We start from the raw sequence: 27,866 nt of genomic DNA, 5'->3' as shown, positions 1-27,866 counted from the left end.
TTTCTGCGGTTTTATTCTATAAGCTTAATTATACATCTCTCCCATATGCTCTGAGGTTAGTGTACCCTAGCTAACGTTTTTTGGCATAAAAAAGGAGACGTTGGCTAGCACTTCCGGTTTCGTATTTTCAAAATAAGAGGTAAGTGAGCTCCTAGAGCAGGGGTCTCAAACTCAAATTACCTGGGGGCCGCTGGAGGCAGTTTCAAAATGACCACAAAAAAAAGACACAAAATGACAACAACAAAAAAAAGACACAAAATGACAGGAAAAAAATAAAGTACTTAAAAAGACACAAAATGACCAAAAAAAGACACAAAATGACAACAACAAAAAAAAGACACAAAATGACAGGAAAAAAATAAAGTACTTAAAAAGACACAAAATGACCAAAAAAAGACACAAAATTACTTAAGAAAAGACACAAGATGACCAAAAAAAGACACAAAATGACTGAAAAAACACTAAATTACTTTAAAAAGACACAACATTACAAAAGAAGACACAAAATGACCAAAAAAATACACAGAATTACCAAAAAAGACACAAAATTATTTTAAAAAAAGACAATTATTTTTAAAAAGACACAAAATTATTTTAAAAAGACACAACATTACCGAAAAAAGTAATTATAGAGACCTTCCACACACAACACGGTAAAGTGCCATTCATATAAAACTCACATTAAACTTTCATATCAAGGTGGGGGCCACAAAATATCAGCACAAGGACCGCAATTGGCCCGCGGGGCGCAAGTTTGAGACCCATGTCCTAGAGAAAGTTGACACCTTCTTCTGCAGACTTGAACAGAATAATGAGCAAGTTACCTGGCTTGTAGTAACCTACATTTTTTTCACACAAACATTCTTTTCAAATGCATTTACATACACAGATGGGTTACAGGGAAAACAGTGTCTTTTCAGTATCAAAATTGGCAGGATGACTACTGATCAGACATGAATATATATAATATACAGTGTATGCTCCTGACCGGTGCTGAGGAAAACTTAATCTACCTTAGATAAAATTATATTTTCATTTTAAAAAATGAATGCTCTGGATTAAAAAAAATATAATATTAATAAAGATCCCGTTTACATGTGAATCAGAACAATACAGGGTTAAGGTTTTGTCTGAGAAGAAGTACCAGGTACAAGGTTAAAAAAAACATTTGAGAAAATTAAAGAGAAACAAATCAGTTAATCTATGACACTCACCCTGCTGTGAAGATGCACATTAAAAGGGGATTCAGATGGTGTTCAGTTGTTCCAATCACTTGTTTAGGATCAAATGTGAAGAATTACAGTACTTTTCACCAGCCAAAATATTAAGATCATTTTAAGAACACATGCAGCAAACAAATAGATTCATACACATATAATAAATATATATAGCCCACAATATTGTATTATACTTTTAAATGGGCCATTTTGCATAATTACTATTTTACTAAGTATGTTTTGCTTTCCCTGTGCTTTAGCAAAACAATAATATATATGAAAAAAATATATAATAAATGAATTAGGTATAGAAATATAAAAACAAAAATATGTTTATATTTACAACGAACATAGATAAAGATCTGAAAACATGTTAATGAACCAATTCTTTAATATTAATACCATATACATAATTTAATTCATTAATAATTAAAAATATCTATATATGGTTGATACTTATCCCAAGTATTTTTGTACCAGTTATATATATATATACACACACGCACACACACACACACACACACACACACACACACACACACACACACACACACACTATACTGCAGTCATTGAAAAAAAATATTAGACCACCCTTGTTTTCTTCAATTTCTTGTTCATTTTAATGCCTGATACAACTAAAGGTACATTTGTTTGGACAAATATAATGATGTTAATGATAATGATTTTGGCTATAATCAAGAAAACCATGGAAAGTGGCTAGATATCAGCTCTTAAATTAAACTCTTATGAGCTATTTTTGTTGTTATATTATATTTGTCCAAGCAAATGTACCTTTAATTGTACCAGGCATTAAAATGAACAATAAATTGAAGAAAAAAGGGTGCTTTAATATTCTTTTCCACAGCTGTATATATATATATATATATATATATATATTATTATTTTTTTTATTTTATTTTTTTTTTTTATTTATATTTAAAAAAAACACCAATCATTTATCTGATGAGACCTTGAACAGAAAGCCAATGGCGCCATCTAGTGTCGGTAAATCTGATTTTTCTTCTAGTTGATCCGGTCTTCGTCAGCCAACCCGGAAAGAGGGCTTGCCGTGATCTGGACTGAGGCGGATGAGACCAGAAACCTTTGTTCTGTCTCTCCTCCTAAAGCGAGATTTAAAAACAAGACCCTGTCCATGCCTCCTGCAAATGTACGCTCGCGTTTTTGTGGGTTGGCGACCACTGATGGATGTTTTAGTAATTAGAAATTAGCTGAATTTATTTATTAGGCTTTCTAATATTTTTTCCTGATCGCTACAACCCGAGGGGGGACATCTGCTCGTTTTTTTCCCTGTCAGCTGCTAAATGGAAATAAAACGTGGAACTGAAAGTGGAAGCAGTCGAGGTGCGTGCAATGGAAAATAACGGTTTTTAATGATCCCTGATCTCTGTGTTATCAGTTTAAAGTGACCTTTAATTAACTGCATTTATTCTGTATTATATTCCTGCAGGACTAACTTGATCCACAATGAGCTTTTTAATGCAGCATCTTAAGTGGTGGCTTATCTCCATCACCCAATCAGAGCCACATCGATCTGCTGTAATAGTTTGCTTTTAGTATTGATCCGAAAATTATTGTAGTTCTTCCCTCCCCTATGGCTTCATATATCAATTGGTTGTGTAGCATTCAACAAGATGTGAGTTTGTTGTGAGTTTGATGGATGCTGTGGTCCGTGCACCTGAGAACAGCACTGTCATGTCATTATCTCAGCAGGCACTTTGCTTTTCTGAATCAAGTTCACTAATGCAAAACTCATGGCCGGCATGCAAAGTGTCAGGTGGATGTTGTTGACACAGATTGCTTGCTGATGTGCTGATGACTTATGTGTGCTGTAGTAGGTAAACTGCCACTGCTGTCTGGCTGTCCCTGAAGTGAGCTTTGGATCATTTTCCCTTGTTCAAACAACAACAATTCAGCTTAGTGGATAAAAAAAATGACACCAGCCTGTCCGACTGTGACCAGGCAGATCAATTTTTAACAGCTGATATTATATTTTATTTTTTATTTATTTTATTTGCACAGTTAGAATTACATAAAATGACAAAGATAACATGTAATGTAAAGTGCAGGGAGAGGCAGAAAACCCAGATGGGCTTATTTAAAGCCTCCACCTAAAATTTCATTAGAAAGTAATAAACTGATAATAGAAAAAACAAATGTATAACATCAACAAGTATTAATGATACTGTTTGTTTCTGCTGCAACATAATTATCACACAAAAAATCTGACAGTCCATTAGTTAGAGAAGCTACATTATGTAGCCATGTTATGTATTTATTTTAGTCTGTTAATATGTCTCTTTCACAAGTAGGAGTGAGCGATCTAGATAAAATCCTCTATTACAGAACATGCAGTTTTATTTTGTGATATTATAATAAAATTTCCATTAGTTCCCTTTTGATCTTCCTCAGCAGATGGAGGTGTGTGAACTAAACAATTAATACATAGCAATAACAAAATGATCATGTCTGTTTTTTGCCTGCGCCTGATAAGAAAATCCTTTACTGGACCCACATTGAGTGTCACAACAACAAAAGGGACAGTACAATAACAAGAAGCATCAGTTAAAAAAAAAAAAAAAATACAGTAACAATATCAAAATATAGATTAAAAAACAAAAAATGTTATAAGTAGACAGACTGAAATGTTGAACTGCACACATCAGCCATATCATTATACCCCCCTTTGCCACCAAAATAGCTCTGACCAATCAAGGCCTGGACCTCCTGAAGGTGTGCTGCGGTATCTGGCACTAAGACGTGAGCAGCAGATCTTTTAAGTCATGTAAGTTGCGATGCAGGGCCTCCATGGATCGGACTTGTTTCTCCAGCTTATCCCACAGATGCTCTATTGGATTGAGATCTGGGGGATTTGGAGGCGAGTCAACATCTGGAACCAGTTGTTGTGTTTCTCAAACTGTTCCTGAAACATTTTTGCAGTGTGGCAGGGCGCTGCTGAAAGATCCCAGTGCCATTCAGGAAAAGTGTTTTCATGAAGTGTGTGCCTGGTCTGCAGCAATGTTTAGGTAGTTGGTACGTGTCAAAGTAACCTCCACATGAATGGCTGGAACCAACACTGCCTCCACTGGCTTGCTTTCTTCCCATAGTGCAAGACACTTGGACCCAACCGTCCACATGATGTAAAAGAAAACATGATTCATCAGACCAGACAACCATCTTCCATTCTCTGTGGTCCAATTCAGATGCTCACATGCCCATTGTAGGTGCTTTCTGCAGTGGACATGTGTCAGCATGGGCACTCTGTGTGTTCTGAAACCTTTCTATCAGAACTAGCATTCACTTTTTCAACAGTTGATGCTACTGTAGCTCTTCTGTGGGATCAGACACAGCATAGCCTTAACTTCCCATGCACATCAATGAGTTTAGAGCGTCCTGTTTTAGAGACCCAGTCATCTAGCATTCACAAAGTCCAGATCCCATTTTTACTGCTTCCAACCAATCAAAGTCGAGAACAAAATGTTCACTTGCTGCCTAATATATCCATGGATGTATTATAAGAACTTATTATACATCTATGAATGTATCCCACCTACTGAAAGGTACTATTATAATGAGATAATCATCTTCATCTTCCAGTGGTTACAAGGTTATGGCTTTCAATTCAATTCAATTCAATTCAACTTTATTTATAGAGCGCATTTCATGCACAAGGCAGACTCAATGTGCTTCACAATGGATATACATAAGTACAGTTTAAAAAACAAAACAAGACAACAGAAAACAAACAAACAAAAACAAACAAAATTTTTGATCTGTGAATGTTATAGAAATTACTGATATTGCACAGTTTAGTCTTCTGTTTAAAAAAACCCTAATATTTACTATAAATTAAGCATTTCACCACAGTGATGCAAACGTTACATTAAATCCAATATTGCCATTTTTTTATAAATAGCTATAAATGTATGCAAAACATACACTTATAATAATATTTTCTAATTGCATGTTTCCTTACTGACTGGGAAAAGACCTCTTGTAAGGAATATGAACCATTAAACTGTCATGCACTTTTGCAGGTGTTTCATGTTACCTGGTTATTGGGTTACCTCACTTGGGTTGTTTACTTCTGCTTTTGTTTTGTATCAGGTTATGGGTCATTTGAAACACACTGATGCACAGCAATGCCCTCTAGATAAAAAACAAACAGGCTGGATTAAAACGGTTTTAATTGTCACTTGCATGAAATGTTGATACATCTTTGGTTTTCACTTCTTCTTCTTCTCTTCCTCCACTTCAGGTAATGATCCTCCAGTCCACTATCTACGGCTCCTGGCCCCACCCTTGCAGCTTTTATCCGCCGCAGTGTGGCAAGTAGTGCAGCAGGGACTTGTGGACCACTATGGGATGCTGGAGGAGTTTGTTACCATGGTGACTGAACTGGTCCCAGAGCTGATGAGCTACAGTCAGAGAGCTCAGCTCATCCTAGGACTCAGGGCCAGGGTCAGTAATAATCACTGCTTAATCATGCTGAAGTGATACTTGTACTTATTTTAGATATTTGTCTCTCGTTAAAGGGATAGTTTGAATATTTTAAAGTGAGTTTGTATGAGGTATTTATTTACAGTTGGTGTGTTACCTGCAGTAGATGGCATGTCGTCATGGAGACGAAGCAATGTACTGCTGCAGACAAGGGCAGCACCGAAACACATTTTAGCACCTTAAATATTAGTTTACGTGTACGCTATATTTAGAGTATTTTCAGTGCTTTATCTTGTGCTCAGACAGCCATATTTAAGTATGTGCAGAGGGACCTGAAGTTATTTTCTATGCTCTCATCAAAGCCACCAGACTCCATTCACATAAATAGTAATTTTATCTGCCAGTTGCTGGTCTACTTCTGCCTCAGTCGTTCAGCTTCTTTTTGTTTATGTGAGATTTTGGTAAATCCAAAATAACTCTTTAAAACACCAAAGTCACACAATGATGCAAACAAACGGATCAAAGCAGCAGTAGACCAGCAACTCTTTTCTGCGAGTTAAAATACCTGTTTTTGTCAATGGAGTCTGGTGGCTTAGAGAACAGCTTTAGTTTCCCCTGTGTAAAAATTTGAACTTGGCTGTCTGAGGTGAAAATATTCTAAATATAGAGTGCCCTCAGACTGATATTGATTTATTTTTAGGTGGGCCTTTTTTTATAGGTGGCTAAAATCTGTCCACAGCAGTACATTGCTGAGCTTCTCGGTATTCTCTCTCACTTACTGCATTTCTTCCCTTATAAATCATGTTGGCAGAGTAGCAACAGGCCAAAGACTGAAGAACAAAGCCTTTCTTTAGGCAGTTCAACTGTACACAACACAGAAAAGAGAGCAAAGAACAAAGATAGTTCTTTAGTAGCCGTACCCCAGTGTTACACCAGGAGCTTTATACAGTAGATCATCACTGTTGTTTTTGTGTCTACATTCAGTTGGTTCTGGAGATGTGTCGAGGTGAGCACCCAGTGGACATGCAGACCATTCAGCCACATCTGGACAGAATTAAAGCTCCTGTCAGCACTGCCAAGGATCACCATGTAAGTACACTGTCACTGGCAAACACACAGCTGTTTTTTTTTTGGTGTGGACGCTCACTGGGTCAGTTACGAGTGCTTGATTCTCATGACTGTTGGGTTGCTCAGTGCTTTAATAACATGCATTCAGAGGAATATTTCAACTGTAGAATGACTATTTTTATATCAACCCCTCACCCTGTCTTACCTTGAATTCTTGAAGAAAACCTTGTTGTTGTTTTTTTGCATGCCTGCATGCTGAACGGAAAATCCAGCAACCGAGTAAATCACTGACTAATTTAAGTAAACAGGCTTTGTTAAAAACAGCACTTAAATCTTCCTGTTTACGTTTTTTTTCTAAAGGATTCAAGGTAACACAGAATGAGTAATTGATATAGAAAATTGAGTATTCTTTGTACTTTATTGTCAAGAGTACAAAGTAAATAATAGAAATAGTTTTGAATTCTATGAGTCAGCTAAAATGTGGATTACAGTACCGCCACAGATGTCACTAGATTTGTGGTATTGTTTTCTGCTCCCCTGATTTAAGCATGCATTTGGCCTTATTGGTGAGTTTGTTTGTTTAACAGATAACCATAAACCAGGTGGAGGAGTCTGAGGTGAACTTTGTGGAGTTGGTGCATTCATTACTGGAGGATCCCTCTGAAAGAAAATATTTTTTCCAGGTGACACTCACTCCTTTTTGTGTAGTTTTTACTTTTACATGATGAGTGGGATCATAGTTCCAGATTTTTCTGTATACATGACACATTTTCTCTCTCTCTCTCTCTCTCTTGTGCAGGAAATCTTTCCTGTATATTTTGGCTCAAAGTATGATGCTGCACTCGAGATGCTGGTGTGGGAGTTCATATCAAGGTTGAAGGAGCTGCTGCCAGTTCCAGACTTCACACAGGTGCCATGTTTTTTTTTTTAACTCTAGCTTGGCACACACTTAACTTGTAATCATTTGTGGATCACTTTTCTTTAACCTTCTTTTTTAACCTCTTTAACTTCTGATAATTCAAATGTCTTCGGGGTCAAAGGGTCGAAAATATTCCCAAGGACAGTGAAGATCAGGAATTTTGAGAATTTTTGCACATTTTAAAAATAATACCTTTTTGCAGCATCACTGGTAGAAAGTGCACCAATGAGGTTGAGTCTTTATCACAGCGACCTGGGTTTGAGTCCAGCCCACGGTTCTATTTTAATAGTGAACTTATTTGCAGAGGAAATATACATAAAAAGCAATACTAGATCTGGCATGATTTCATTAAAAGTATTCCCATTCATTCATTCATTCATTTGACAAATTTAGGGGTTATATCTGCTTTTACAATGGTAAAAGGTTAGTTTCTATCTGCATATGAATTGTTAAATTCATCCTGAGCAGATAACCCCTTAGTTTCCATTTCCAACCCTAGTCTTCCCTGCCCTTTATTTGCTTTAATGCCACCTATTCTTTACTACCATAGCTACACTGCTGCTGATATTCACGCTTAAGTAACAGGTCATATTTGGCTGCAGTTATATCCCTATTTTCTTTCCTGCAGTGTTGATGTGACGCTACCTGGGGAGCCTTTCAGGCCCTGTGGGAGGTCTGCTCTAGTTGTTTTGCCTTAGCCTTTTATTCCCTCATCAGAATAAACCAAATGCAACACAAAGATGTGAATCACCAGAAAAAAAGCTCTGGCATTATTCCAAACCAAAGTGTTTTTGTTTTTTTTCTCAGGCTGGCTGTGGCACTCAGGCTCAGTGCAGGGGCTCATCTGTCTGCACCACTGACCCAGAGACAGATATAGACGAGGGTTAACTGGGTACAGGTGCAGCACAGTGTCCCAGAGGACTCTTCCTCCTCTCCCTTTTCTGTACCCAGCAGTGGCAGAGTAGAAATATAAAAAAAAAAAAGATTATTAGCAGTTAGAAAATAAAAACGACTCATTTGGCCGTCGTGCTAATTATTTCTTATGTGGGTCCACAATAGTGCATGAGGTTTTAATGTGTTGCTCCTCATGAAATTAATTCATTTTTTCATTTGAACTCACTGTGAGTCATCTGGCAGCTTTTGAAGATTGAATGAATGCTGGATTACTAGATCTAGTAACTTGATCTTTCTTCTCAGTTGGCAGCTTTTCTCGAAAACGCTCCGTCATTCCTAGACGACTGTTTACAATCCTTTTTCCCGCCAGAGGACATGAAAGCTGTACTTGAACACCACAGGAACCTCGGTCATTTTGAAGAGAAAGGTACTTTAGGCCCATGGCTGTGAACTGTAATTGTACATTCAACACTGAAGCAGAAAGTGATTTAGAATAGCAATGTGGAAAAAGACTGTCTGCCAGATCTTACACCCGGACCTGGCTGCACAAATGCTGTGGATTTAGCATTTTGTGTTTTGGAGATTTCTGCAAGAACTGCGAGCAATTCTGTTTCGGGAAAGCCATAAATTATCTGAAAAAATGCTCTCACTTCAATGAAAGGGCTATTGGGACTAACATCACACATGAATAAAATTGGACTCGTTAAATCCACAAGAGTCTCATTTTTCAACCGCAGTATGCAGAAATATTCAAATACAATAGGCGAAAAATCATCTGTACGGCATGAAAAACGGCATGGTATCTGCCTTAAATTGTATAGGTTTATCATGAAGTAGGGGAGACTCGTGGGGAACCACAGAGCCCATTTTTAATCTGATCTCTTGAGGTCACAAGTCAAGGGACCCCTTTAGAAAATGGCCATGCCTGTATCTCTGTAAAATTTAGCCTAACTTTGGTATCTTCACTGCAGCGATAAAACGGAGCTGCCTGACCATTAAGGGATTAAACCAGCTTTGCGCGGTTTCTTTAATGCCAATTAAATGATCCAGTCTCTGTAATAGGATGTGATGGTGTCGAATGCAGCACTTAGATCTTAACAAGAAAAGTACTGAGACAAATCCTTTGACTGATGCAATTAGGAATAGATTTGTAACTTTCATCAGCGCTGTCTCTAAATCCTCCAACTATTGTGATGTAGAAAGTCACACAACTGATTGGCGACTGCCTTCTCAAAGAACTTAGAGAGAAAGTGAAGGGCAGAGGAGCGTCTCCTGGTCTCAGCTCTGGGTTTTCACGGCTTTGGAGCACTAATGAACTCGGTCAAATTTTGAGATATGAGAGCTTTTCAAAGTGGGATGAATCAGGCCAGGTCTTCCCCAGAAAGTCCACTGTTACCTACAAAGAACAAACATTTGCTGGACACCATCTTGACAATAGTTGCATTTCCATTAACAAATTTCTCTGTGCATTTTGGAAGATTCGCATGAGAACAGCTTGATGGAAACACCAAAAGCAATAAAACTTTCGAAAAATGTGCATAAAAGTTTTTATGCTCGCTTGAGGTGGTTTTTGTCTTTTTTAAAGAGATGGAAAAAAAATGTTGAATAAATTCTGACATAGTGGACATTTAACTCACAAAAAAGATCAGATGTTTCCGATCTGCCGGTCATGACAAGCTGACATGGAAGGAAAAGTATAAGTTGTCCAATTGAATCCAATTCCTGAAGACTAGTTATTTTTTCTCTCTTGTGCAATCTCTTCTTCTTAAACTGTTTACTGACTGATTAGCCTACAGCAATACATTACACTGCCATCTTCTGACCAAAGTACATTCATGCAGCTTTGTTTATTCGCTCTAAACCAGCTGATGGATACGTCCCTCATTCACATTTTCTTCAATAATATTTTGCTTAAAAATTCGATTTGACTTTAATGGAAACACGGCTAATGATGAGATGTAGTTATACATGTCGTCACTGGTTAGATTTGGCTTTTCATTTTGCTAAATTTGACAGGTTTTTCTTGTCAGTTGATTTATGTTTAAACCCAGCTTGAGTCTAATTAACTGTGTTCTTCCCTAACCTTAGATTCTAGATTATTACCCATGGATGACTGCATCCTCTCCTCCCTGTCTCTGCCTCCTGGGACCAAACCTGTCACAAACACCACCTCCTGCTCACCTGCTCTCAACGATTCAAACCCTCCAGAGCACAAAGGAAGCCTCGACGCTCCCTTCAACACAAGCAGCCTGGAGAGGCCGAGCAGGCGGAGCTCTGAGACACTGAGACAAAGACTGAAGGAGACGAAAGACTCGGGCAGCTGGCAGCTGCAGGGTAGAGGCGGGAACATTTCTCAAGAGAGGAAAGTGCAAAACTCAGTTAGTGCACAAACATGTGATGAAACCATAGACCTCACTGCGTCTAATGAGACTGCCTGCACGGATTCAGCAGCCAGTGAAAAAAGCCAAAGCTTGAGAGGAGGGAGGAAGAGGAAGCTGAGCGAAGACATCGACATTCCCTCAAAACAGCCAACAGAGGCGCCAACCTTCCTGTAAGACGACCAGATACGCTTTGTTCATTTCTTAAACTCATGACTTCCTATTGTTTCAGTGGGCAGGCATCACTTTGGTTGTTTTTTTTCCATCACTCATCGTTTCATTTCGCTTTTTATCCACATCAGCGGCTCTGAAGATGGCCCTGTCGCTCCGCCCCTTTTCATCTAGCTTAAATTTTCTCAACAACTATTTGAAGGATTGACATAAATTATTTGTTACAGATATCGCTGGTATCAAAGTTTTAAGTCTTAGTCTGTGAAATATCCTAATTTCTCAGAATCAGAATCAGCTTTATTAGCCAGTGTGTGTGTGTGTGTGTGTGTGTGTGTGTGTGTGTGTGTGTGTGTGTGTGTGTGTGTGTGCGCACATACTAGGAATTTGACTCTGATTTAACTCTCTCTCTTTGTACAAAAAATACAAATATAAAATATAAAGAAATAGGAGGAAAAGACATTAGAATAAATATGTACACAGTCAGGATGGTGAATACATATTTACATGTAGTGCAATGGCAGAAATAAATAGTTATATTAATTTAAATACAATAAATAGTTATATTTATTTCTTCTATATTCTTCTTGTATTTTTAACAGATTAGACATTTTGAACATCAAACACATTTTAAAACATTCATTTTTTCCAGACAATGTCACCTCATGACTTTATAATTTGTTTAATACTTAGATTTATGACCAAAACCTGAAAACTAATGACAGTCCCATCAGCCTCAGCTGTACAACCCTGATTCTAATAAAGTTGTGTTGCTGTATAAAATGCTAATAAACCCAAAACGCATCTAATTTAGAATAGGGTAATACATGGTGTTGATAAAGTCTCTTTACAATTTAAAAAGAAATATTACAAAGGCAATTGATGAGAAATCCTAATCAGATTTGTTGTATGTACTCAGTGGTTATCAACGTTTTTAATCACATTTCATTTGTGTGTTGATGAAATAAGTAGTGGTAAATTAACCTCTATAAAAATGGCTACTCCTCAAGAGAAGGCACAATTTGTATCATGGTTTATTGAAACAAAACCGGATATGCAGACTCAGTGAAACTACAGAACTAGGTAGCCATTTTTATAGGGGTTAATTTACAACTACCTATTTCATACCTGAAACACACAAATGCAATGCGATTAAAAACCACCAAATCTGGAATCTGAGTTGTATTTTCTGTTTTAGAGCTAATTAGCAAATCTTAGCATACCAACATGTTAGACTATAGCTGATTTTTGTACCTACTGAACATCAGCACTCGAGTCCTACTCAACCGGACTAAAATGTTAAAACGCTCTGTCTTATTCTGTGTTACCCCATGTACTTCTTTTCATTTTAATCCCCTGAAAATAATATGAAAAAAATGGAAACAATGAGCATTAAACAGATTAAAAGCTACAGTTAGAATATATATATATATATATATATATATATATATATATATATATATATGCCTTCAAACACCAAAATCAAACACATTTTTAGAATCACAAGCTTTGATTGAATTAGAAAATCTATCAATTTTATCATTTTATACCTTTACAGAGATTCTCCAGTGGATGATGAGAATTCAGGTGAATCTCCTCTGATCTCGATTTGGGGAGAATATACAGGTTTGTACATTTTGTGTGTGGACCAGTGGATTCTTCTCTTCATCAGGCTGAGCTTCAGCTTCGACTTACCTTTCTCGTTTCCTTTTAGACTCTCAGGAAGGTTCTCTCCCACTTGTGACGGACATGAAAGTCCCCTGGTCGGACGAGGAGACGTTCAATCTGCTCGACATCTGGGGGAAGGACTCGGTGCAGCGGGCTTTGAAGGGCTGCTTGAAGAACCGTCACATATTCACGCAGATCGCTCAGAAGCTGGCAGAGAGAGGCTACATGAGAACGGTGGAACAGTGCCAGACCAGAATCAAACGACTTAAGAAATGCTTCCGCCAAAACAGCAAGTGGGTGTTAAATGAACTCTCTCTCTGCTTGTTGTTCTGTCTGATCATTACAAATAATTCCCTTCTTAGCTGTAATTTGTGAAAAAAAACTATTCAATTAAAATGCCTTTTTCCCTTTGCTATCACCAGAGGGAATTCCAGGCTGGAGTATAAATTTAACGAGCAGCTGAAGCGGATACTCAGCTCCTCTTCTCCCTCCGCTGTTCCTGAGGTCACATATGATGTAGATGAGGTCATTGATGAAGAAGAGTCCCAAGATGGCGAGGAAGAATTGCAGTTTCTCGGCCAAACGAGCCGACCAGAAACCGGTACTATGTTACTTTTTTAAATTCAATTTAGGGTTGCAATTGAAAAAAGTGAAAAATAGTCCAGACCTTAAATAGTGTCATATATACAAAAGAAAAGCATCAAATCGTCACATTGAAGAAGCTGCAACCAGAAAATATTTTGCCGTTTTTCTTGAGAAATAACTGAAACAACTAATAGGTTATTAAGATTTCTGCTGATTGGTTTTCTGTCAATCCACTTAAAGATAATCAAACTGTTTCAGCTCTCTTTTCACTTAATTAGTTAAACATTTTAAATCAAAGCAGGAATTATAGATTTCTCAGTTATTTTGTCTATATATACCTACAGTATACCTTTTATATCCATAGTAATACAGTCGAAACCTCTTATAGCAGAGGTGTGACCAAGTCTTTGTTTTATAAGTCACAAATCAGTCCTAAACTTTGAGTTTCAAGTACTAAACAAGTCATAGTGCAGTCGTCACCAAATAGAATACCATTATAACAATACAGTAATATAGACCAGACTGAATTATGAATACAGAAGTGTTGGTATTGCACTTTCATAGCATGGCTATACTAACATGGCTTGTGCGAAGGTTTTGTATTAGTATTTCCGAGTCCAAGGCTCCAAATTCTGGTCACATGGACAGGTGTGATCACAATACTTTCGAATACGAATACTTTATTTTGAGATAGGGACAGTGCACATTAATGAACATCGATAAACATCTTTGCCGGATTATAGCAAGGCTGCTAGTTTGCATCCGTAGTCCCTAAAAAGATATACAAATATAAAAGACAGCAAGTACAAGATACAAATAGAGGAGACAACACACACACAACACAACACAACACATACCAGACCCAGACAGGATATAACTAAGCAATAAAAAGTGATGATCAAGTTGTCTCAAGTCCAGTCCCCCCCCCCCCCCCCCCATTATGTTTTTTAAGGGTCTTGCAGATATGGAAGGAGAAGGGTTTTTATCCAGAGTCTTTAGGGCTTTTTATAGAGAGATTCTATGAGTTTGAGTGCTGTTGTACATGCCAGTGACCAGGTCGTTAAACAGTAGTCTATGTGTGAAAAGATCATACAGTGTAAAAAACATCAAAGCTGCACTGGCTGTTAATGAATTCCTGATTTGTCTGAAATTTGCCAGATTGTATTTGACAGAGTTAGACACTTTTTTGATGTGTTTCCTGAATGAGAGTGTCGAGTCCAGGATGACTCCCAAGTATCTGAACTCGCTCACCAAAGCGAGTTCCTCCCCTCCCAGAAAGACACCAGAATGTTCAATACTTTGCGGCCTTTAGCAAAGAACATATAGACGCTTTTTTTAACATTTAAAGAAAGACATGAGCCAGTCCTGAACATGAGCCATTGCTGTTGTGAGTATTTGAGCGGCCTCTGTTATGCTTTTCGCAGGGGCGAAGATGACTGCGTCATCTGCATACAACTGTGCATTGATACCCTTACAGACATCAAAAAAATCGTTAATGTATAAAGAAAACAAAATAGGTCCAAGTATGGATCCTTGAGGGACCCCTACTGGACAATAAGTGCTTTCCAATGAATACGGTTATATTTAAATAACAAATTCCAGTGAAATTATTCTACTTGACCTACAATGTGATTCATATTGTCCTTGAAGGAACTAGAAGTGTTCCGTGGACAGACTTGGAGACGCTGGCGCTCATCTACACATGGGGTGAAGACAAGTTGCAGCAGGAGCTGAGAGGAGTACACAGAACCGGACACATTTTCTCCGTCATATCCAGCAAGATGACGGCCCAAGGCTTCTCCCGAACGCCGGAGCAGTGCCAAACGAGGCTGAAAAGGCTGAGATCAAATTTCAGGCAATGCTACCAAAACAAGTATGTACACTCACAGCAAGAAAGAATAAAAAGGGAAGGTTTGTGATATCTCTGATTCTGATTCTGATCTGCTCTCTTCTTATTCCTCGATGTAGCATGAAGGGACAGGAGCAAGTTCAGTGCAAGTTTTACAACGAACTGGGAACCATTTTAGTGAAGGACTTCTCTTCAATGCAGCAGCTAGAGGAAATACCAGGAGAGCCTGAAGACAGCGACTTCCCGTCCTTCTCCCATCAGGATATCGGTAAAGGAGGTAGAGATAGGTGTACTTTATTAATCCCAAATTGGGAAATTCTTTTGTTAGAGCAGCAGGTTATCCAGCCATTGCATGGAAACAATGAATTAGCAAGAAAGATAAAAATATATATTAAATCTTTAAATGTTCCAAAAATAATATTGAAATAAATGTAGGCTAAATAAATTGATGAAATGTGATGGGAATTGTTATTTCTGTCTGGTTTTAATTTGCTTCTTTATTTATTTACGTTTGTATTAATTCCCCATATTTAGCTTCCTATTTTATTTTCACCTTTATTTATTTTTTTATTTTTTTATTTATGTACATATAAAAAAATATATATGTATTTATTTATTGTTGTTTATTTATTTGTTTTAAATGTATTTATTCCTTTAAAAAAATATTTATTTATTACTGGATTATTTTCTGTTTGCATCTTCCTGAGTGGGAGCTCAGATAACAAGTGTGAAGTGTTTGTAATAACACTTTTAGTCACCCAGCCATCTAATCTCATACCTTGACTTATCCCTGTGGTAAAAAGCCACATTCACCAACTGCAGCATTAAAGTGATAAACACATTAGTACATCAATAATAATTATAATCCAATAACATAATATGAAATTAATCTGAAATGGGCCATTCTGTACAATGAATATTTTAACACTGGTGTTACGACTCAAATAGAGGATCTGAACAACTCTTCCACTCTGAATGTCAACAACAGTAGAAGAGAAGTGACCAGTGAATAGAAGATAGTTATTAAAGTTATTAAATAAAGTGTTTTCTTGTGTATCTTCAGAGCCTGCTGTGGGTGTTCAGGAAGACAGGAGGAAAGTCCCCTGGTCGGACAAAGAGACCATCATCCTTCTGGAGATCTGGGGAGACCCACAGGTACAGAACAGTATTCAAATTGATTGTTATTATGCCTTTAATTTCCCTGAGTGAGGAACAGCTGCCTTACTTTAACCCGCTAAAGCCGGGAAAGCGGATACGTCGTTTTGTAGTATTTGTATAAGCTCTCAAATACTTTTTGAATTTCATTTCTATCTGCTACAGAGGCTGAAAACTCTATTATTTAGTAGAAGCGTTGACACTTCTGTTGAATTTCCAGAAAAACAGGTTTTAGGGGGGTTATTATATTTTTTTTCCAACACTATCTTTATTTATTTTCAGACATAATAACACCTACATATAACTACTGGGACTCCGAACATATGCCCCAAACCATGTAAAACACAAAAAATAAATATAAATCACAAACGAAAGAAGGAAACTTAAATACTCAATAAAAATAAAAATGTAAAAAAATAATAAAAATAAAAAAACCATGCAAAAACTACATAAGTAAATAAAAATAAATAATAAAATAATAAATAATATAAATAAGAGTACAGATGGGGGAGAATAAATACAAAACCTTACACTGTATATAAATGTATGAACACATGAATTAGAAAGTGGTCAGTCAACACCAGACAAACATTTTTCAAAATGGTCTGCAGAGGGCTACTTATGGGTCATCCCCAGGTGTTTCCACCAAACCTGACAAGTCTTTATTAGAAAGAAAGGCCCCAGATGTTATCAAAAATATGTTGTTTGGGGGGGTTATTTTAAAATCCCCCAGAGGGTTTACAGGCATTTTTTACAGGCGTTTTAGGCCTTAATGGGTTAATTCATCAGTTCCTTTATTATTTGAATTGCTGACAGAAAATCCTTGATATGGGCAATTCAGGTCTAACATAAAGCTTTGATTGTGTAGGATGATTTTTCTCTCTGTTCAAAAGCAAAGTGACACTCTTGAGTGTCCACAGCAACAGACAGCAGACACTCAATCATAGCTCTCTAGTCTGAGGCCAAAAAGAAAATAACATATCTTTAAAGTAGAAAAGCACTCAGTGCAGACCTTCGCCGAGCCCAGTAGTCGAGACTTCTCTGAAGGGCAACCACTACATATGTCTGGGTATGTTTCCATAACTAGTAGAATTGTGTCAAAATGTGGTTGTACATAGCAGAAGCCGTAATATAACAGCTGTGCATTTATTATGTACTTTTAAACTGGAAATATTTTACATACTTGATGTGCATTTAGAAATGAGAAAACACATACCTGAGTCAAATTTTGTCGTCAGGTTTAATTTTTTTAGAAAAAAAACTTGTGAAACAAATTAGTATGATTTATTATTTTTACATTTACACACATAGTGAGATAATTGTAGTATCTGTCATACAGTGTAGAAATGATATTACATGTTAAGCTATAAATACAACTAAATCAATTGCTGGAAAAACACAAGCTGTGTTAATACACATGAACATCATCTGTTAAAACCATTATACAAGAACTCAGCACATGTACATTACAATCAATCAATCAATCAAACTTTATTTATATAGCACTTTTCATACATAAAAATGCAACACAAAGTGCTTTACAAAAAAAATAAAAATAAGAAAAAAACAAACAATAAAAATGACAAAACCCACCCATAACAAACAACCATAATATACATCATCCCATTTATTACAGGGCTGCTTAATAAAGAAACCTGTTATTTGATGCAAAATATTGATAAAAATAAATTATTTTATCGATTTGAAATAGATTTTGTTATATGTATATATCTTATATCTTACTCATAGCAGTTGACAAGTTGAGTAATTGAAGGAAAATAAATGCCATTTAACATTATCCATGCAATATTAAACTTAACTACCATCCACTGGATTTTAACATGTGTGACCTTTAATACTTTATTGCAAGGCTTCTTACTTTCACAAACATAATGAGTCATTTCGTTTTCTTTACAATATTGTATCTTGCATATTTTTTTTTCCCCTTTTTTTCAAGGTATATATTCACAAAGTAAATAACAAAAACATAGGGTAAACAGACAAACATATATACAAGGCAAACTGGTATTCCCCAAATGAGGATCTCTAAGAAAAGAAATAAACAACAAACTAATGACACAAAAAAACAAACAAAAAAAAAGTAATAATATAATGAAAAAATAAGCGGTGGTGCATGTATGCGTGTTCATGAATCTGTGTGTGTGTGTATGCATGTGAGTGTTCATGTTGGGGAGGAGACCATTTAGTTCATCTCCTTAATTTGATTAAATACAGTATAACTTGTTCCAAATATGTATTTGTTCCCTATTTCTAAAAGTTAGTTTTTCCATCTTTTAACTTTGTTCTGCTGTTAATACCCATGCTCTTAATTTTGGTGTATTTGATTGTTTCCATGCTTTAGTCATGTGTGACCTTAATGTTGCCAAGGCCAGTAGTTTTTCCATAATCCTGCTGACAAACAGACTAACCAAACCAGAACACAGAGGTAAAAATGAAAGAGACATCTGTCCAAACCCAAAATGAAGGCTGCATGTTCATTATGTGCTCATTGTAAAAAGTATTTTATATAGCCACCATTACTAAGAATTTCCCTACATTTAGGTCCAGCAGAGCATGAAACGCTACCCACACAACGGTCACATTTTCACCGAAATATCGGAGAAACTCGGCGCCAACGGCTACTTCCGCAGTCCAGAGCAGTGCCTCACCAGGATCAAACGTCTGAAAGCCAACTATCGACAGTGTCAGGAAAACATGAGGTAAATGCTGCACGTGAACGCTCATTTTGTACTGTTGGCATGATGTGTGTGTGTGTGTGTGTGTGTGTTAATACAAATGCCTTTGCTGTCTGTAGCTCATCTGGGACCGACAGAGTCGACTTTAAATTCTATGATCTGCTGGAACAAATCCTGGACAAGCAGCCGTCAACGTCCTCCACCGTGGTCACAGACTCCATCGAGATATCAGAAGACTCCAATAGTGAATCAGTGACTGAAACAGGTAAAAATAAATAAAACCGCCTCGTCAACTCTGTGCAGGGTATAGTACGACAGCAATAGTTATATACTCTTTGCTGACTGGGGTTGTCCTTGAATTAAGAAATTCTCTGTTGGCTAATAATTTTACAATTACATCGATTGCAAGCTAGAAATTAGTTTTATTATTAGACTTTTGGGTAACGCTTTATAATAGGTCCTTAAAATGGTCCTTAAAAACCATTAATTAACAAGTAATCTTAATATAAAGCACTTACAAAGTATATTTTTACAGAGATAAATCAGACTTCTTGTCTGAAACAGTAACTTAAAATTGTGCATTTATACTTAAACAAGTAACACATTCTGTGTTTCCACTGTAAGATGGGGACATCTCCATGTCAACGGAGAAATCACCATCTAGCTCGTGGTCCGATGAGGAGACCCTGGCGCTTATCGAGATCTGGGGAGACGAAGACGTTCAGAAGGTGCTGAGGGGTTTCGTCCACAACGGACATGTTTACGCCGATATTGCGGAGAGAATGAACGACCTCGGCTACACAAAGACGTCGGAGCAGTGCCGCTGGAAAGTCAAGTCACTGAGGAACAACTTCCGACAGTGCTACGAGAGGAAGAAGTGAGATGAATCTTTCTATCAGTTACCCTGTTTGCAAATATAATCCAGAATTAGTGGTGTCAACAATAATCGATTCGGCGATGCATCGCAATGCGGGGCATGCACGATTCAGCATCGATGCGGCAAAGTGCCATAATCGATTATGTTTATTTCCTGTCCTCCAGTGGAAAGTTGTGGGGGACAGGGTGGGAATTTCATGACTCTGGCCTTGATGCCCTGTGAAAAAATGTTAAATTCACGGCCAAGGTGGCCTTTGCACCCCTGTCAAAGTTCCAGTAAACACAACGCTAACCCGACCCACTCCCCGTCCTTCGAGACATGTGCGCATCAACACATGGCTCATTTGAATATTCAAATGAGCCATGTGTTGATGGCAGCACAGGTAAGCTAGTGGGACAAGCTGTTTTGATATGTTGTGACTGAAGTATGTGGTAGTATTTGACAGAACTTAACATTTACGTTTTTATAGAAAGTCCTGTTGATAGGTAATTACCATTGTATTTGCCTATTTAAAGTTGACTCGTTAACGTTACATTTTTGCTTCATGAAAACTAGCTATAGCTAGCTAGGTGGGATAGCGCTAACGTCTTCCCTACCTCAGGAACAAGGGCTCCACATTTAGCTAATGTAAATTTCACCTCAGCAGGTTCCTTTTTTATGGCAGGAGGAGACATTTCTCTTTCCTTACTTTTAGATGAACTCAGGCAGGAGATTCATTTTGCCATCTTTTCAAAAATATAGCCAATAAAATCTATTGTTATTAGGCCTATCTGACTGCTTGTATTGCCTCATGACTGACGAAAAATGTCCCTTGTTGTGTGCAGTATAATTGTGATGCATCGCAATGCATCGTAGAATCGAATTGAATCGAATCGTTACCTGGTGAATCGTAATCGAATCGAATTGTGAGGGCAGTGCCAATGCACACCCCTATCCAGAATGTCTCTAATTGTTAATATTTTCACTCCTTCTAGATGTGGCAGAAGAGTCGATTATAGATTCTACCACCAGCTGGAGCAAGTTCTCGGACAGGAGGCGGTTTCTATTGATGAGTACGATGAAAGAGACGAACAAATAGACCAGGATCCAGGTACATTCATCTTCATTCATTCACACAGCAGAAACTGCAACACAGCATTCAGTCAGTCCTACTAACTGCTGCATTCACCTGCAGTAGGCACAGACGGCGTGAACACAGCGTGGACGGAGCAGGAGACGGTGGCTCTGGTGGAGGTGTGGGCTGCAGACGACGTGCAGGACAGCCTGAAAACGTGCGTCCGCAACGGGCACATATTTGCCGACATATCGGAGAAAATGACCTCCATCGGATACATGAGGACAGCGGAGCAGTGCCACTCGCGGATCAAAAGGCTGAAGAAGAGTTACAGGCGTTTCTGCAACAGCAGGAGGTAAATAAAAGGTTTTAAAATACTTACTTGATCAGAAACACGTGAGTTGAAACTTTGGAATGAATTGCCGCTATACATCAGACAGGCCTCCTCACTGTCTCATTTTAAATATCTTCTGAAAACCCACCTCTTCTCGTTGGCTTTTAACACCACGTAGTGTTGATTTTATGTTGATTTTATGATTTTACGATTTTTTGTTTTGTTTTTATTTGTATACATGCATATTTTATTTTGTGCGGGCAGTACATTTTACATTTTATTTTATTTATTTTTATCCCATTTTTAATTTTTTTATCTTATTGCATCTTACTGTTGTATTTTTTTCTACATCTCTTTGCATTGTGTTATCTATTTATTGTTTGTGCAGCACTTTGGAAACCTTGTGTTTGCTAAAATTGTGCTATATATATAAATTGGATTGGATTGGATTGGATTTTTTAAGAGGCATTTGTTTTGCAGAAACGGAGGTCGGGTTACCGTGTTTCGATACTTCAACCTGCTGGCTCCGGTGCTCGGTGAGGACTTCATGTATGCTGATGTGGACACTACCGCTGCTGACACTGCCTTACAACCCATTATGGACAAGGATCCTGACATGTGTAGGTTCACAGTGTTGTTATGCAGGTACCATGTAAATATCAAAGATTGAGGCTACGTTTACATGATGACGGTCTGAACAGAAGACGCAAAAGTGGCGTCGCGTCTTCACTTTTTATTCTGCGTTTAGACGAGCGTTTTCAGGAGGAAATCTGCTGCATACAGTGACGCAAAAAGTGTGTGGAATTGGATTGTATGCATGCCAGACGGCATCACTTAAAGCGATAAGAGCATTTTTGGGCATGTGGAAGTTTTCACACCACGCATTTTCATAAGCTACTCCTTCCACAAAGTTCTCCACCATCCACTAGATCTCCCAGGTCTCGTCCAAAGCCGTCTGGCTCACCTCCGACCAATTCGTGCATCCAAAATGTGATAGAGGTAATTCCAGATCCTTCTCTGTTCACTAATACTATCTGTACATATCCTGTACATTTGGTGGAAAGACTCCTGTAAGTTTATTAGAGCTGCCAGAGCAACTTGAAGGTCCGACACATGGAAATAATCCCAAATGTTTGTTTATTTCCTTCTACTGGAGCATGTACAGTACAGGCCAAAAGTTTGGACACACCTTCTCATTCAATGCGTTTCCTTTATTTTCATGACTATTGACATTGTAAATTCATCAAAACTATTAATGAACACATGTGGAATTATGTACTTAACAAAAAAGTGTGAAATAACTGAAAACATGTCTTATATTCTAGTAAGCAAAGGGTGGTTACTTTGAGGAATCTAAAATACAAGACATGTTTTCAGTTATTTCACACTTTTTTGTTAAGTACATAATTCCATATGTGTTCATTCATAGTTTTGATGCCTTCAGTGAGAATCTACAATGTAAATAGTCATGAAAATAAAGAAAAACGCATTGAATGAGAAGGTGTGTCCAAACTTTTGGCCTGTACTGTATGTGACGTAAATGCGTACGTAACGTGAGCAGATCTGAGCAGAGTTTTGCGTCTTGTCAGTGTAGACGGACACGCTACGGCGGAGCGGATTAAACTTTTCCACTTTGAAGGGTGGTTTCAGATTTTTGCGTTTTTAAGCGCCAAAAACGCCGTCACCGTCTAAACGAAAGGCACTTCCGATAAAATATTTTGTCGTTTTTACCCGAAGGCGTCCTCGTGTAAACGGGGCCTAAAGCCCAGTAATAACTCTCCTGTCCCTCCATTTAGACGAGCAGCCCTCAGCCAGCCACCTGTTGGCCGACCTGAGCAGAAAGATGCCCTGGTCGGACCAGGAGACCCGCACCCTGCTGGGGTTCTGGGGTGAAGACAACATCCAGCTCACCCTGAGGGGCTGCCTGAAGAACCGCCATGTGTTCGAGTACATCTCTGAGAAGATGAGTGACGCAGGATTCATCAGGACCTCAGAGCAGTGCTACACCCGCATCAAGCGCCTTAAGCACGGCTTCCTCCATGAAAAGTCAGTCACAATACTGTCATTATTTTTTCTTCTTGACACAGACAAATTTTTTTTTGACAAATATGGTTGGTTAAATGTAAAATGTTTTTAATTGAGCAGTATTAAGTAAATATAAAAATATGTTAACCTTTTTATTATTGTGAAAAAACTGATCTTTGGATTTGAGGCCTTAATGTACTTTTTACTCTGTTTAATCTCTTCCTTTGTTGCATCAGTAGCTTCTGTCCATTTAAAACAACCCCTGTAATGGCTATATGATTTGAAAGCAGTCTTTTAAAACATTTATGTTTTGTTTTGATGTGACCAAGAGTAAAGGCCCATGTGATTTCTCAAAATTCACCAATTTTAGTTGTTAAAATTTGCTCTGTTTGTTGTTAAATTGTCATGTAAAATGACTGGGATTTGGATGGGATTAGCGTTGCTTTCTGATCAAAGGCTTACTGTCAGTGTTTTCCTCTTTAAATTCAGGGAGGATTTTAAATTCTTCAGTGAGATGGATGAAATCTTCAGGAGGGAGCTGAAAGTGGACGTCCCAGTCACAGACGTGTCAGTGCCAGATGAGCCGGATGAGTTGCCTCAAAGGAAAGGTGATTCTAACAGGAAGTGTTCATTTTTCAAAAAACATAAACTGACACCATTGGATGACAAAAATACTGGATCAAGCTGTTCAAGTTATGACAACAGGCATCGCATAAGTCTGCTGTGACTCTGTTCTGAAGCTGGGGTCTGCTATTCCCATGTGGGGCTCAAAGGCTCTTTGCAGAAGCCCAGACATGTACTGAACACAGCAAAATAAGAAGAAAAGAGAAGAAACAAGCAGAGGGCAGAGTCTCTACATTTAAATAAACTTCAGCATAAGAGTTCCTGCTCCAGAAGGAAATCCTTTTGATAGTACAAGCCATCCCCAATATCTACTGTATGTAGAATCTAAAATAAAATCTTTGTCAGAAAGCAATTCTTTGACAGTGTAGCGCAGCATTCTGTGATTCTTATGCTGCTTCCTGTAGATGAGTATAAAGCTAGAGTGTGGAACTTTTAGATACGGTAACACTTTACAATAACCAACGAAGTAATGTTTATAGATGGTTTATAGACGAATTATTAACTATTTACAAAGTGCTATACATATTTAATTTTCAAATGTTTTCAACCAATTTGTTAAAAGTATATAAATCATTTCAAAATCATTAACATACTTAATATGGTGTTAAAAATGTTAAAATGAGTGCAACTACAACAATTGATAAACTATTAATTATAATTTAATTGTTTGTTAATGGTAAAGTAACTATAAACTTACATTAATATATCATCTATTTGTCATTTATGAATGATGTAGTTAGTTAAACATTAATAAATTATGTATTTACCATTCTAAATGGTCTATATACAGTTTATAAATACTGATTAAACATTAACAAACTATCTGTTTACCATTTATAAATGATGGTTATTGTACAGTGTTACCTTAGATACATATGTTACAATTAAACCTTGCCAAACAAGTTCACACAACTTACTTATAAGTACAGGTTTTCGCTATATTCATTTAGTAACAACAGCCCTGCATATTAAAATATGCAATGATTAAGATGGAATAGTGGCATTGGAGTGTGCAAGAGGCCACCAAATTTAGGCTCTTGCACGGTAGGTTCTTATTCTGGCTCTCTGATTGGTTACATGGTATGCCAAACTAGAGTATGTACGGTAGTTACTCTCACTGCCAGACGGGGAGACCGAAGTTCTGCTCTAATCTAATATTTACTTTTATGTAGTCCAGCTAATAAACATTTCTAGCAATAAAGTAGATATAAATGTGTACAATTGCCTCTATACATTTTTCTCATTGTTGTAATTATGTTTTAAACTGAACAGAAATCATTTCTTTTCATTCTTCCACTCTGTTAGTTGCCTCAGGTGCCCAGTGGTCGGCTGACAGCTCTAAGCAGGCCTGGAGCGACGGGGAGACCGAGGCCCTCCTGGAGATTTGGGGGAGCGAGGAGATCCAGGAGAACTTGAAAGGCTGCACCAAGAACAAACACATCTTTATCCAGATCTCTGAGGTCATGGCCAGCCAGGGCTACATGCGCACTCCTGAGCAGTGTCAGACCAGGATAAAGAGGCTGAGGGCCAATTTCCGACAATTCCTAGACGGCAGGAAGTAAGTGTTGTTCATAGCTGGGGGATGTGGTTAGATCATGCTGCAGGTCTAAACAATTGTGTTTTTTCCTTCAAAGCATGTTTCAAAGCTTATAACATTTGATCCACTTTTGTTTTGAAGGTTCATTTGAGTCAAAATGTTGTTTCTCCTTTCTCCGAAATTCTGTTTCCAGAGGAGACAAACAGGAATGCAAGTGGTTTGACCAGATGGTGCAATTATTTGGCAGCAAGTATGTGATAAACTCTGACCCCCTGGCCGAAGATACTGCCGATGGCGAAGGTAAGATATCCAGTAAGATAAACTGGATACTGCTATTGTTAGTTTCTGTCATGTTTAGTTATGTAAATAACAGGAAAGATTCATCAGTTATCAGTTTAATAGAAGTCACAGCTACTCTGAAGAGGATTTGTAAACAGTGTATGAAAATTGGAGAGGGTGCAACTGTCTTTTTTTATTTTATTATTAGGTAGTCAACTGTAGACAACATCCTGTATAAGTTGCACAAATGTTGCTGCCATTTTCACTTTGGAGCTACAAACTTTGACACACTAATTATCACATTAAATCTAGCTTATTTATATATATAGCATTAATAGGGCGGCTGTGGCTCAGTTGGTAGAGTGGTCACATACTAATCGGAAGGTTGGTGGTTCGATCCCCGACCATGGCAGCCTACATGTTGAAGTACCCTTGAGCAAGATACTGAACCCCAAATTGCTCCTGATGCTGCGTTCATCAGTGTATGAATGAATTCCCACTGGTGGCAGGTGGCACCAGTGTGCCCTGGTAGCCTTTAACACCAGTATGAATGTGTGTGTGAATGGGTGAATGAGCGTAGTGTGTAGTTTAAAGCGATTTGGATAAAAGCGCTATATTAGTGCACCCTATTTTCCATTTAATAGCGTGACAACATCATGTTGTGGTTGTACAGGGTGCTATTGTTAAGTGTATTTGATTTTAAACATGGATTTAACAAATGAGATATGCTAATTAGTTCACATATTTTTAGAGCTTATGCGTCTCTGCAGATAATATATTAATTTGTCTTCATCTCAGCATGAGACATGAAAGAACAATTAAAACTGTCCCAGTTGAGTTTAAAACTCCTAAAAACCTCTCTCCATTTTTTCTTGTAGATTGTTTATATGAACCAGGCAACTTGTTGTGCTTCCAAATTGCGACCTCTACTCTTTTTTTCTCCGTTTTTTTGGCAGGTTACAGCTATATATAAGCCTATTGCACCAACTTATGATGAAACATTTCAGAAATTTGCTTTAAATTTGCTTCACAATTGATTGGAAACATAGCTTACTGTTCGGACTAGCTGTTTCCCTGTTTTTATGCTAAGCTAAGAGAACTGGCTGCTAACGCTAGCTACATAGTTAGCAAACAAAGTTGAGAGATCTTCTCATGTAATTCTCTGAAAGAAAGCAAATAAGCATATTTCTGAAAATGTCTTTACCATCCAAAGATAGCTAACTCGATTGCTTATCCAACTAATTTGAATTCCAATTTTGTACTAGCAGTTAACCATATAGAAGCTTGTCAGTTGTATTCACAATTTTATATCTAAAATTTACTTTGTGTGATCCAGAGACCTGAAACTGTCCGTCATCAGAGTCAAAGCAGGAGGACACAACAGCTGCAGACTGACAGAAGAACAACCAGAAGGAAAAAAAGGGCGGTGTGCAGGTGTTTACAGAAGCCTCTGTACATACTACAAATACTTTTACATTCTTCATACACACAGGTTGTAGTGGTGTGTGTGTGTGTGTGTGTGTGTGTGTGTGTGTGTGTGTGTGTGTGTGTCCCTCCACCAGAGTGTCTTTGTATTATTTACAACAGAGCCATGACACACTAAAACCAGGAAGCTCAGGGCGTGAGGGACAGAAGTGAATCTCTGATCTGAAGCTGGTGGGAGCCACAAAATGCTCCTCCAAAAAACATGTTTTTTGCTAGTATTTAATTATTTTGTACTTGAACTAAAAGTGAGTGAATCAAAGCACATGTAAAAGAAATACACGCAAGGCCTCTGTTACTTTAACCACAGTGTTGTTTGCTTTTTGGTCTAAATTCAGGTCTCGCTTGTTAAATCTTCTCTTGTTGAACTTGTTTACTTTGTTTGAAATGTGAAGGATGAAAGTTGAATTTGTTAGGCTACTTTCTTATTTTTTACACTGTATAAGTTGATCTTTTCCAGAATTTTATTTATTTAAATTATTGTTTACATATGTATTCCAAAGTTTTCAATTTACTTTAAATATGCTATTAATTTCAAACTTTATGGAAGCACATTTTTCCACAAACGTGTTGAGGTTTTGTCCCACCATTAAAAGAAA

The 27,866-nt window shown here is 37.6% G+C and overlaps 1 protein-coding gene across 2 annotated transcripts; it reads left to right on the top strand.

Moving 5' to 3' along the window:
- Nucleotides 1-44: 44 nt before the first annotated feature.
- On the top strand, nt 45-27,866 carry zgc:113263 (uncharacterized protein LOC503753 homolog). Of its 2 annotated transcripts, none has more exons than XM_059325689.1 (25): nt 45-139; nt 2,245-2,579; nt 5,494-5,696; nt 6,660-6,764; nt 7,331-7,426; nt 7,543-7,653; nt 8,860-8,983; nt 10,645-11,107; nt 12,661-12,728; nt 12,817-13,063; nt 13,193-13,371; nt 15,006-15,228; nt 15,324-15,472; nt 16,268-16,359; nt 18,922-19,079; nt 19,175-19,320; nt 19,680-19,932; nt 20,907-21,022; nt 21,107-21,341; nt 21,801-21,940; nt 23,117-23,366; nt 23,835-23,953; nt 25,275-25,527; nt 25,700-25,806; nt 27,122-27,866. In XM_059325689.1, exons 2-25 carry the CDS (start codon nt 2,540-2,542, stop codon nt 27,127-27,129), a joined length of 3,885 nt encoding a protein of 1,294 aa, XP_059181672.1. In that variant the 5' UTR covers nt 45-139; nt 2,245-2,539; the 3' UTR covers nt 27,130-27,866. The 2 variants fall into 2 exon arrangements, with proteins under 2 accessions (XP_059181672.1, XP_059181671.1); XM_059325688.1 differs by having other exon boundaries at nt 15,324-15,481.

Source organism: Centropristis striata, chromosome 22 (genome assembly GCF_030273125.1).
Source record: "Centropristis striata isolate RG_2023a ecotype Rhode Island chromosome 22, C.striata_1.0, whole genome shotgun sequence".
Classification (NCBI taxonomy): domain Eukaryota; kingdom Metazoa; phylum Chordata; class Actinopteri; order Perciformes; family Serranidae; genus Centropristis; species Centropristis striata.
Note: the sequence above shows the minus strand (reverse complement) of the source record. Positions and strands in the feature narration are given on the sequence as shown.

What these genes read in the sequence shown, in the direction of transcription:
- zgc:113263 (XM_059325688.1), top strand. Translation starts at nt 2,540, where the DNA reads ATGGAAATAAAACGTGGAACTGAAAGTGGAAGCAGTCGAG. An exon ending in CGTTTCTGCAACAGCAGGAG is followed by an intron (nt 21,342 to 21,800) that starts GTAAATAAAAGG and finishes TTTGTTTTGCAG; the next exon opens with AAACGGAGGTCGGGTTACCG. An exon ending in TGAGTTGCCTCAAAGGAAAG is followed by an intron (nt 23,954 to 25,274) that starts GTGATTCTAACA and finishes CCACTCTGTTAG; the next exon opens with TTGCCTCAGGTGCCCAGTGG.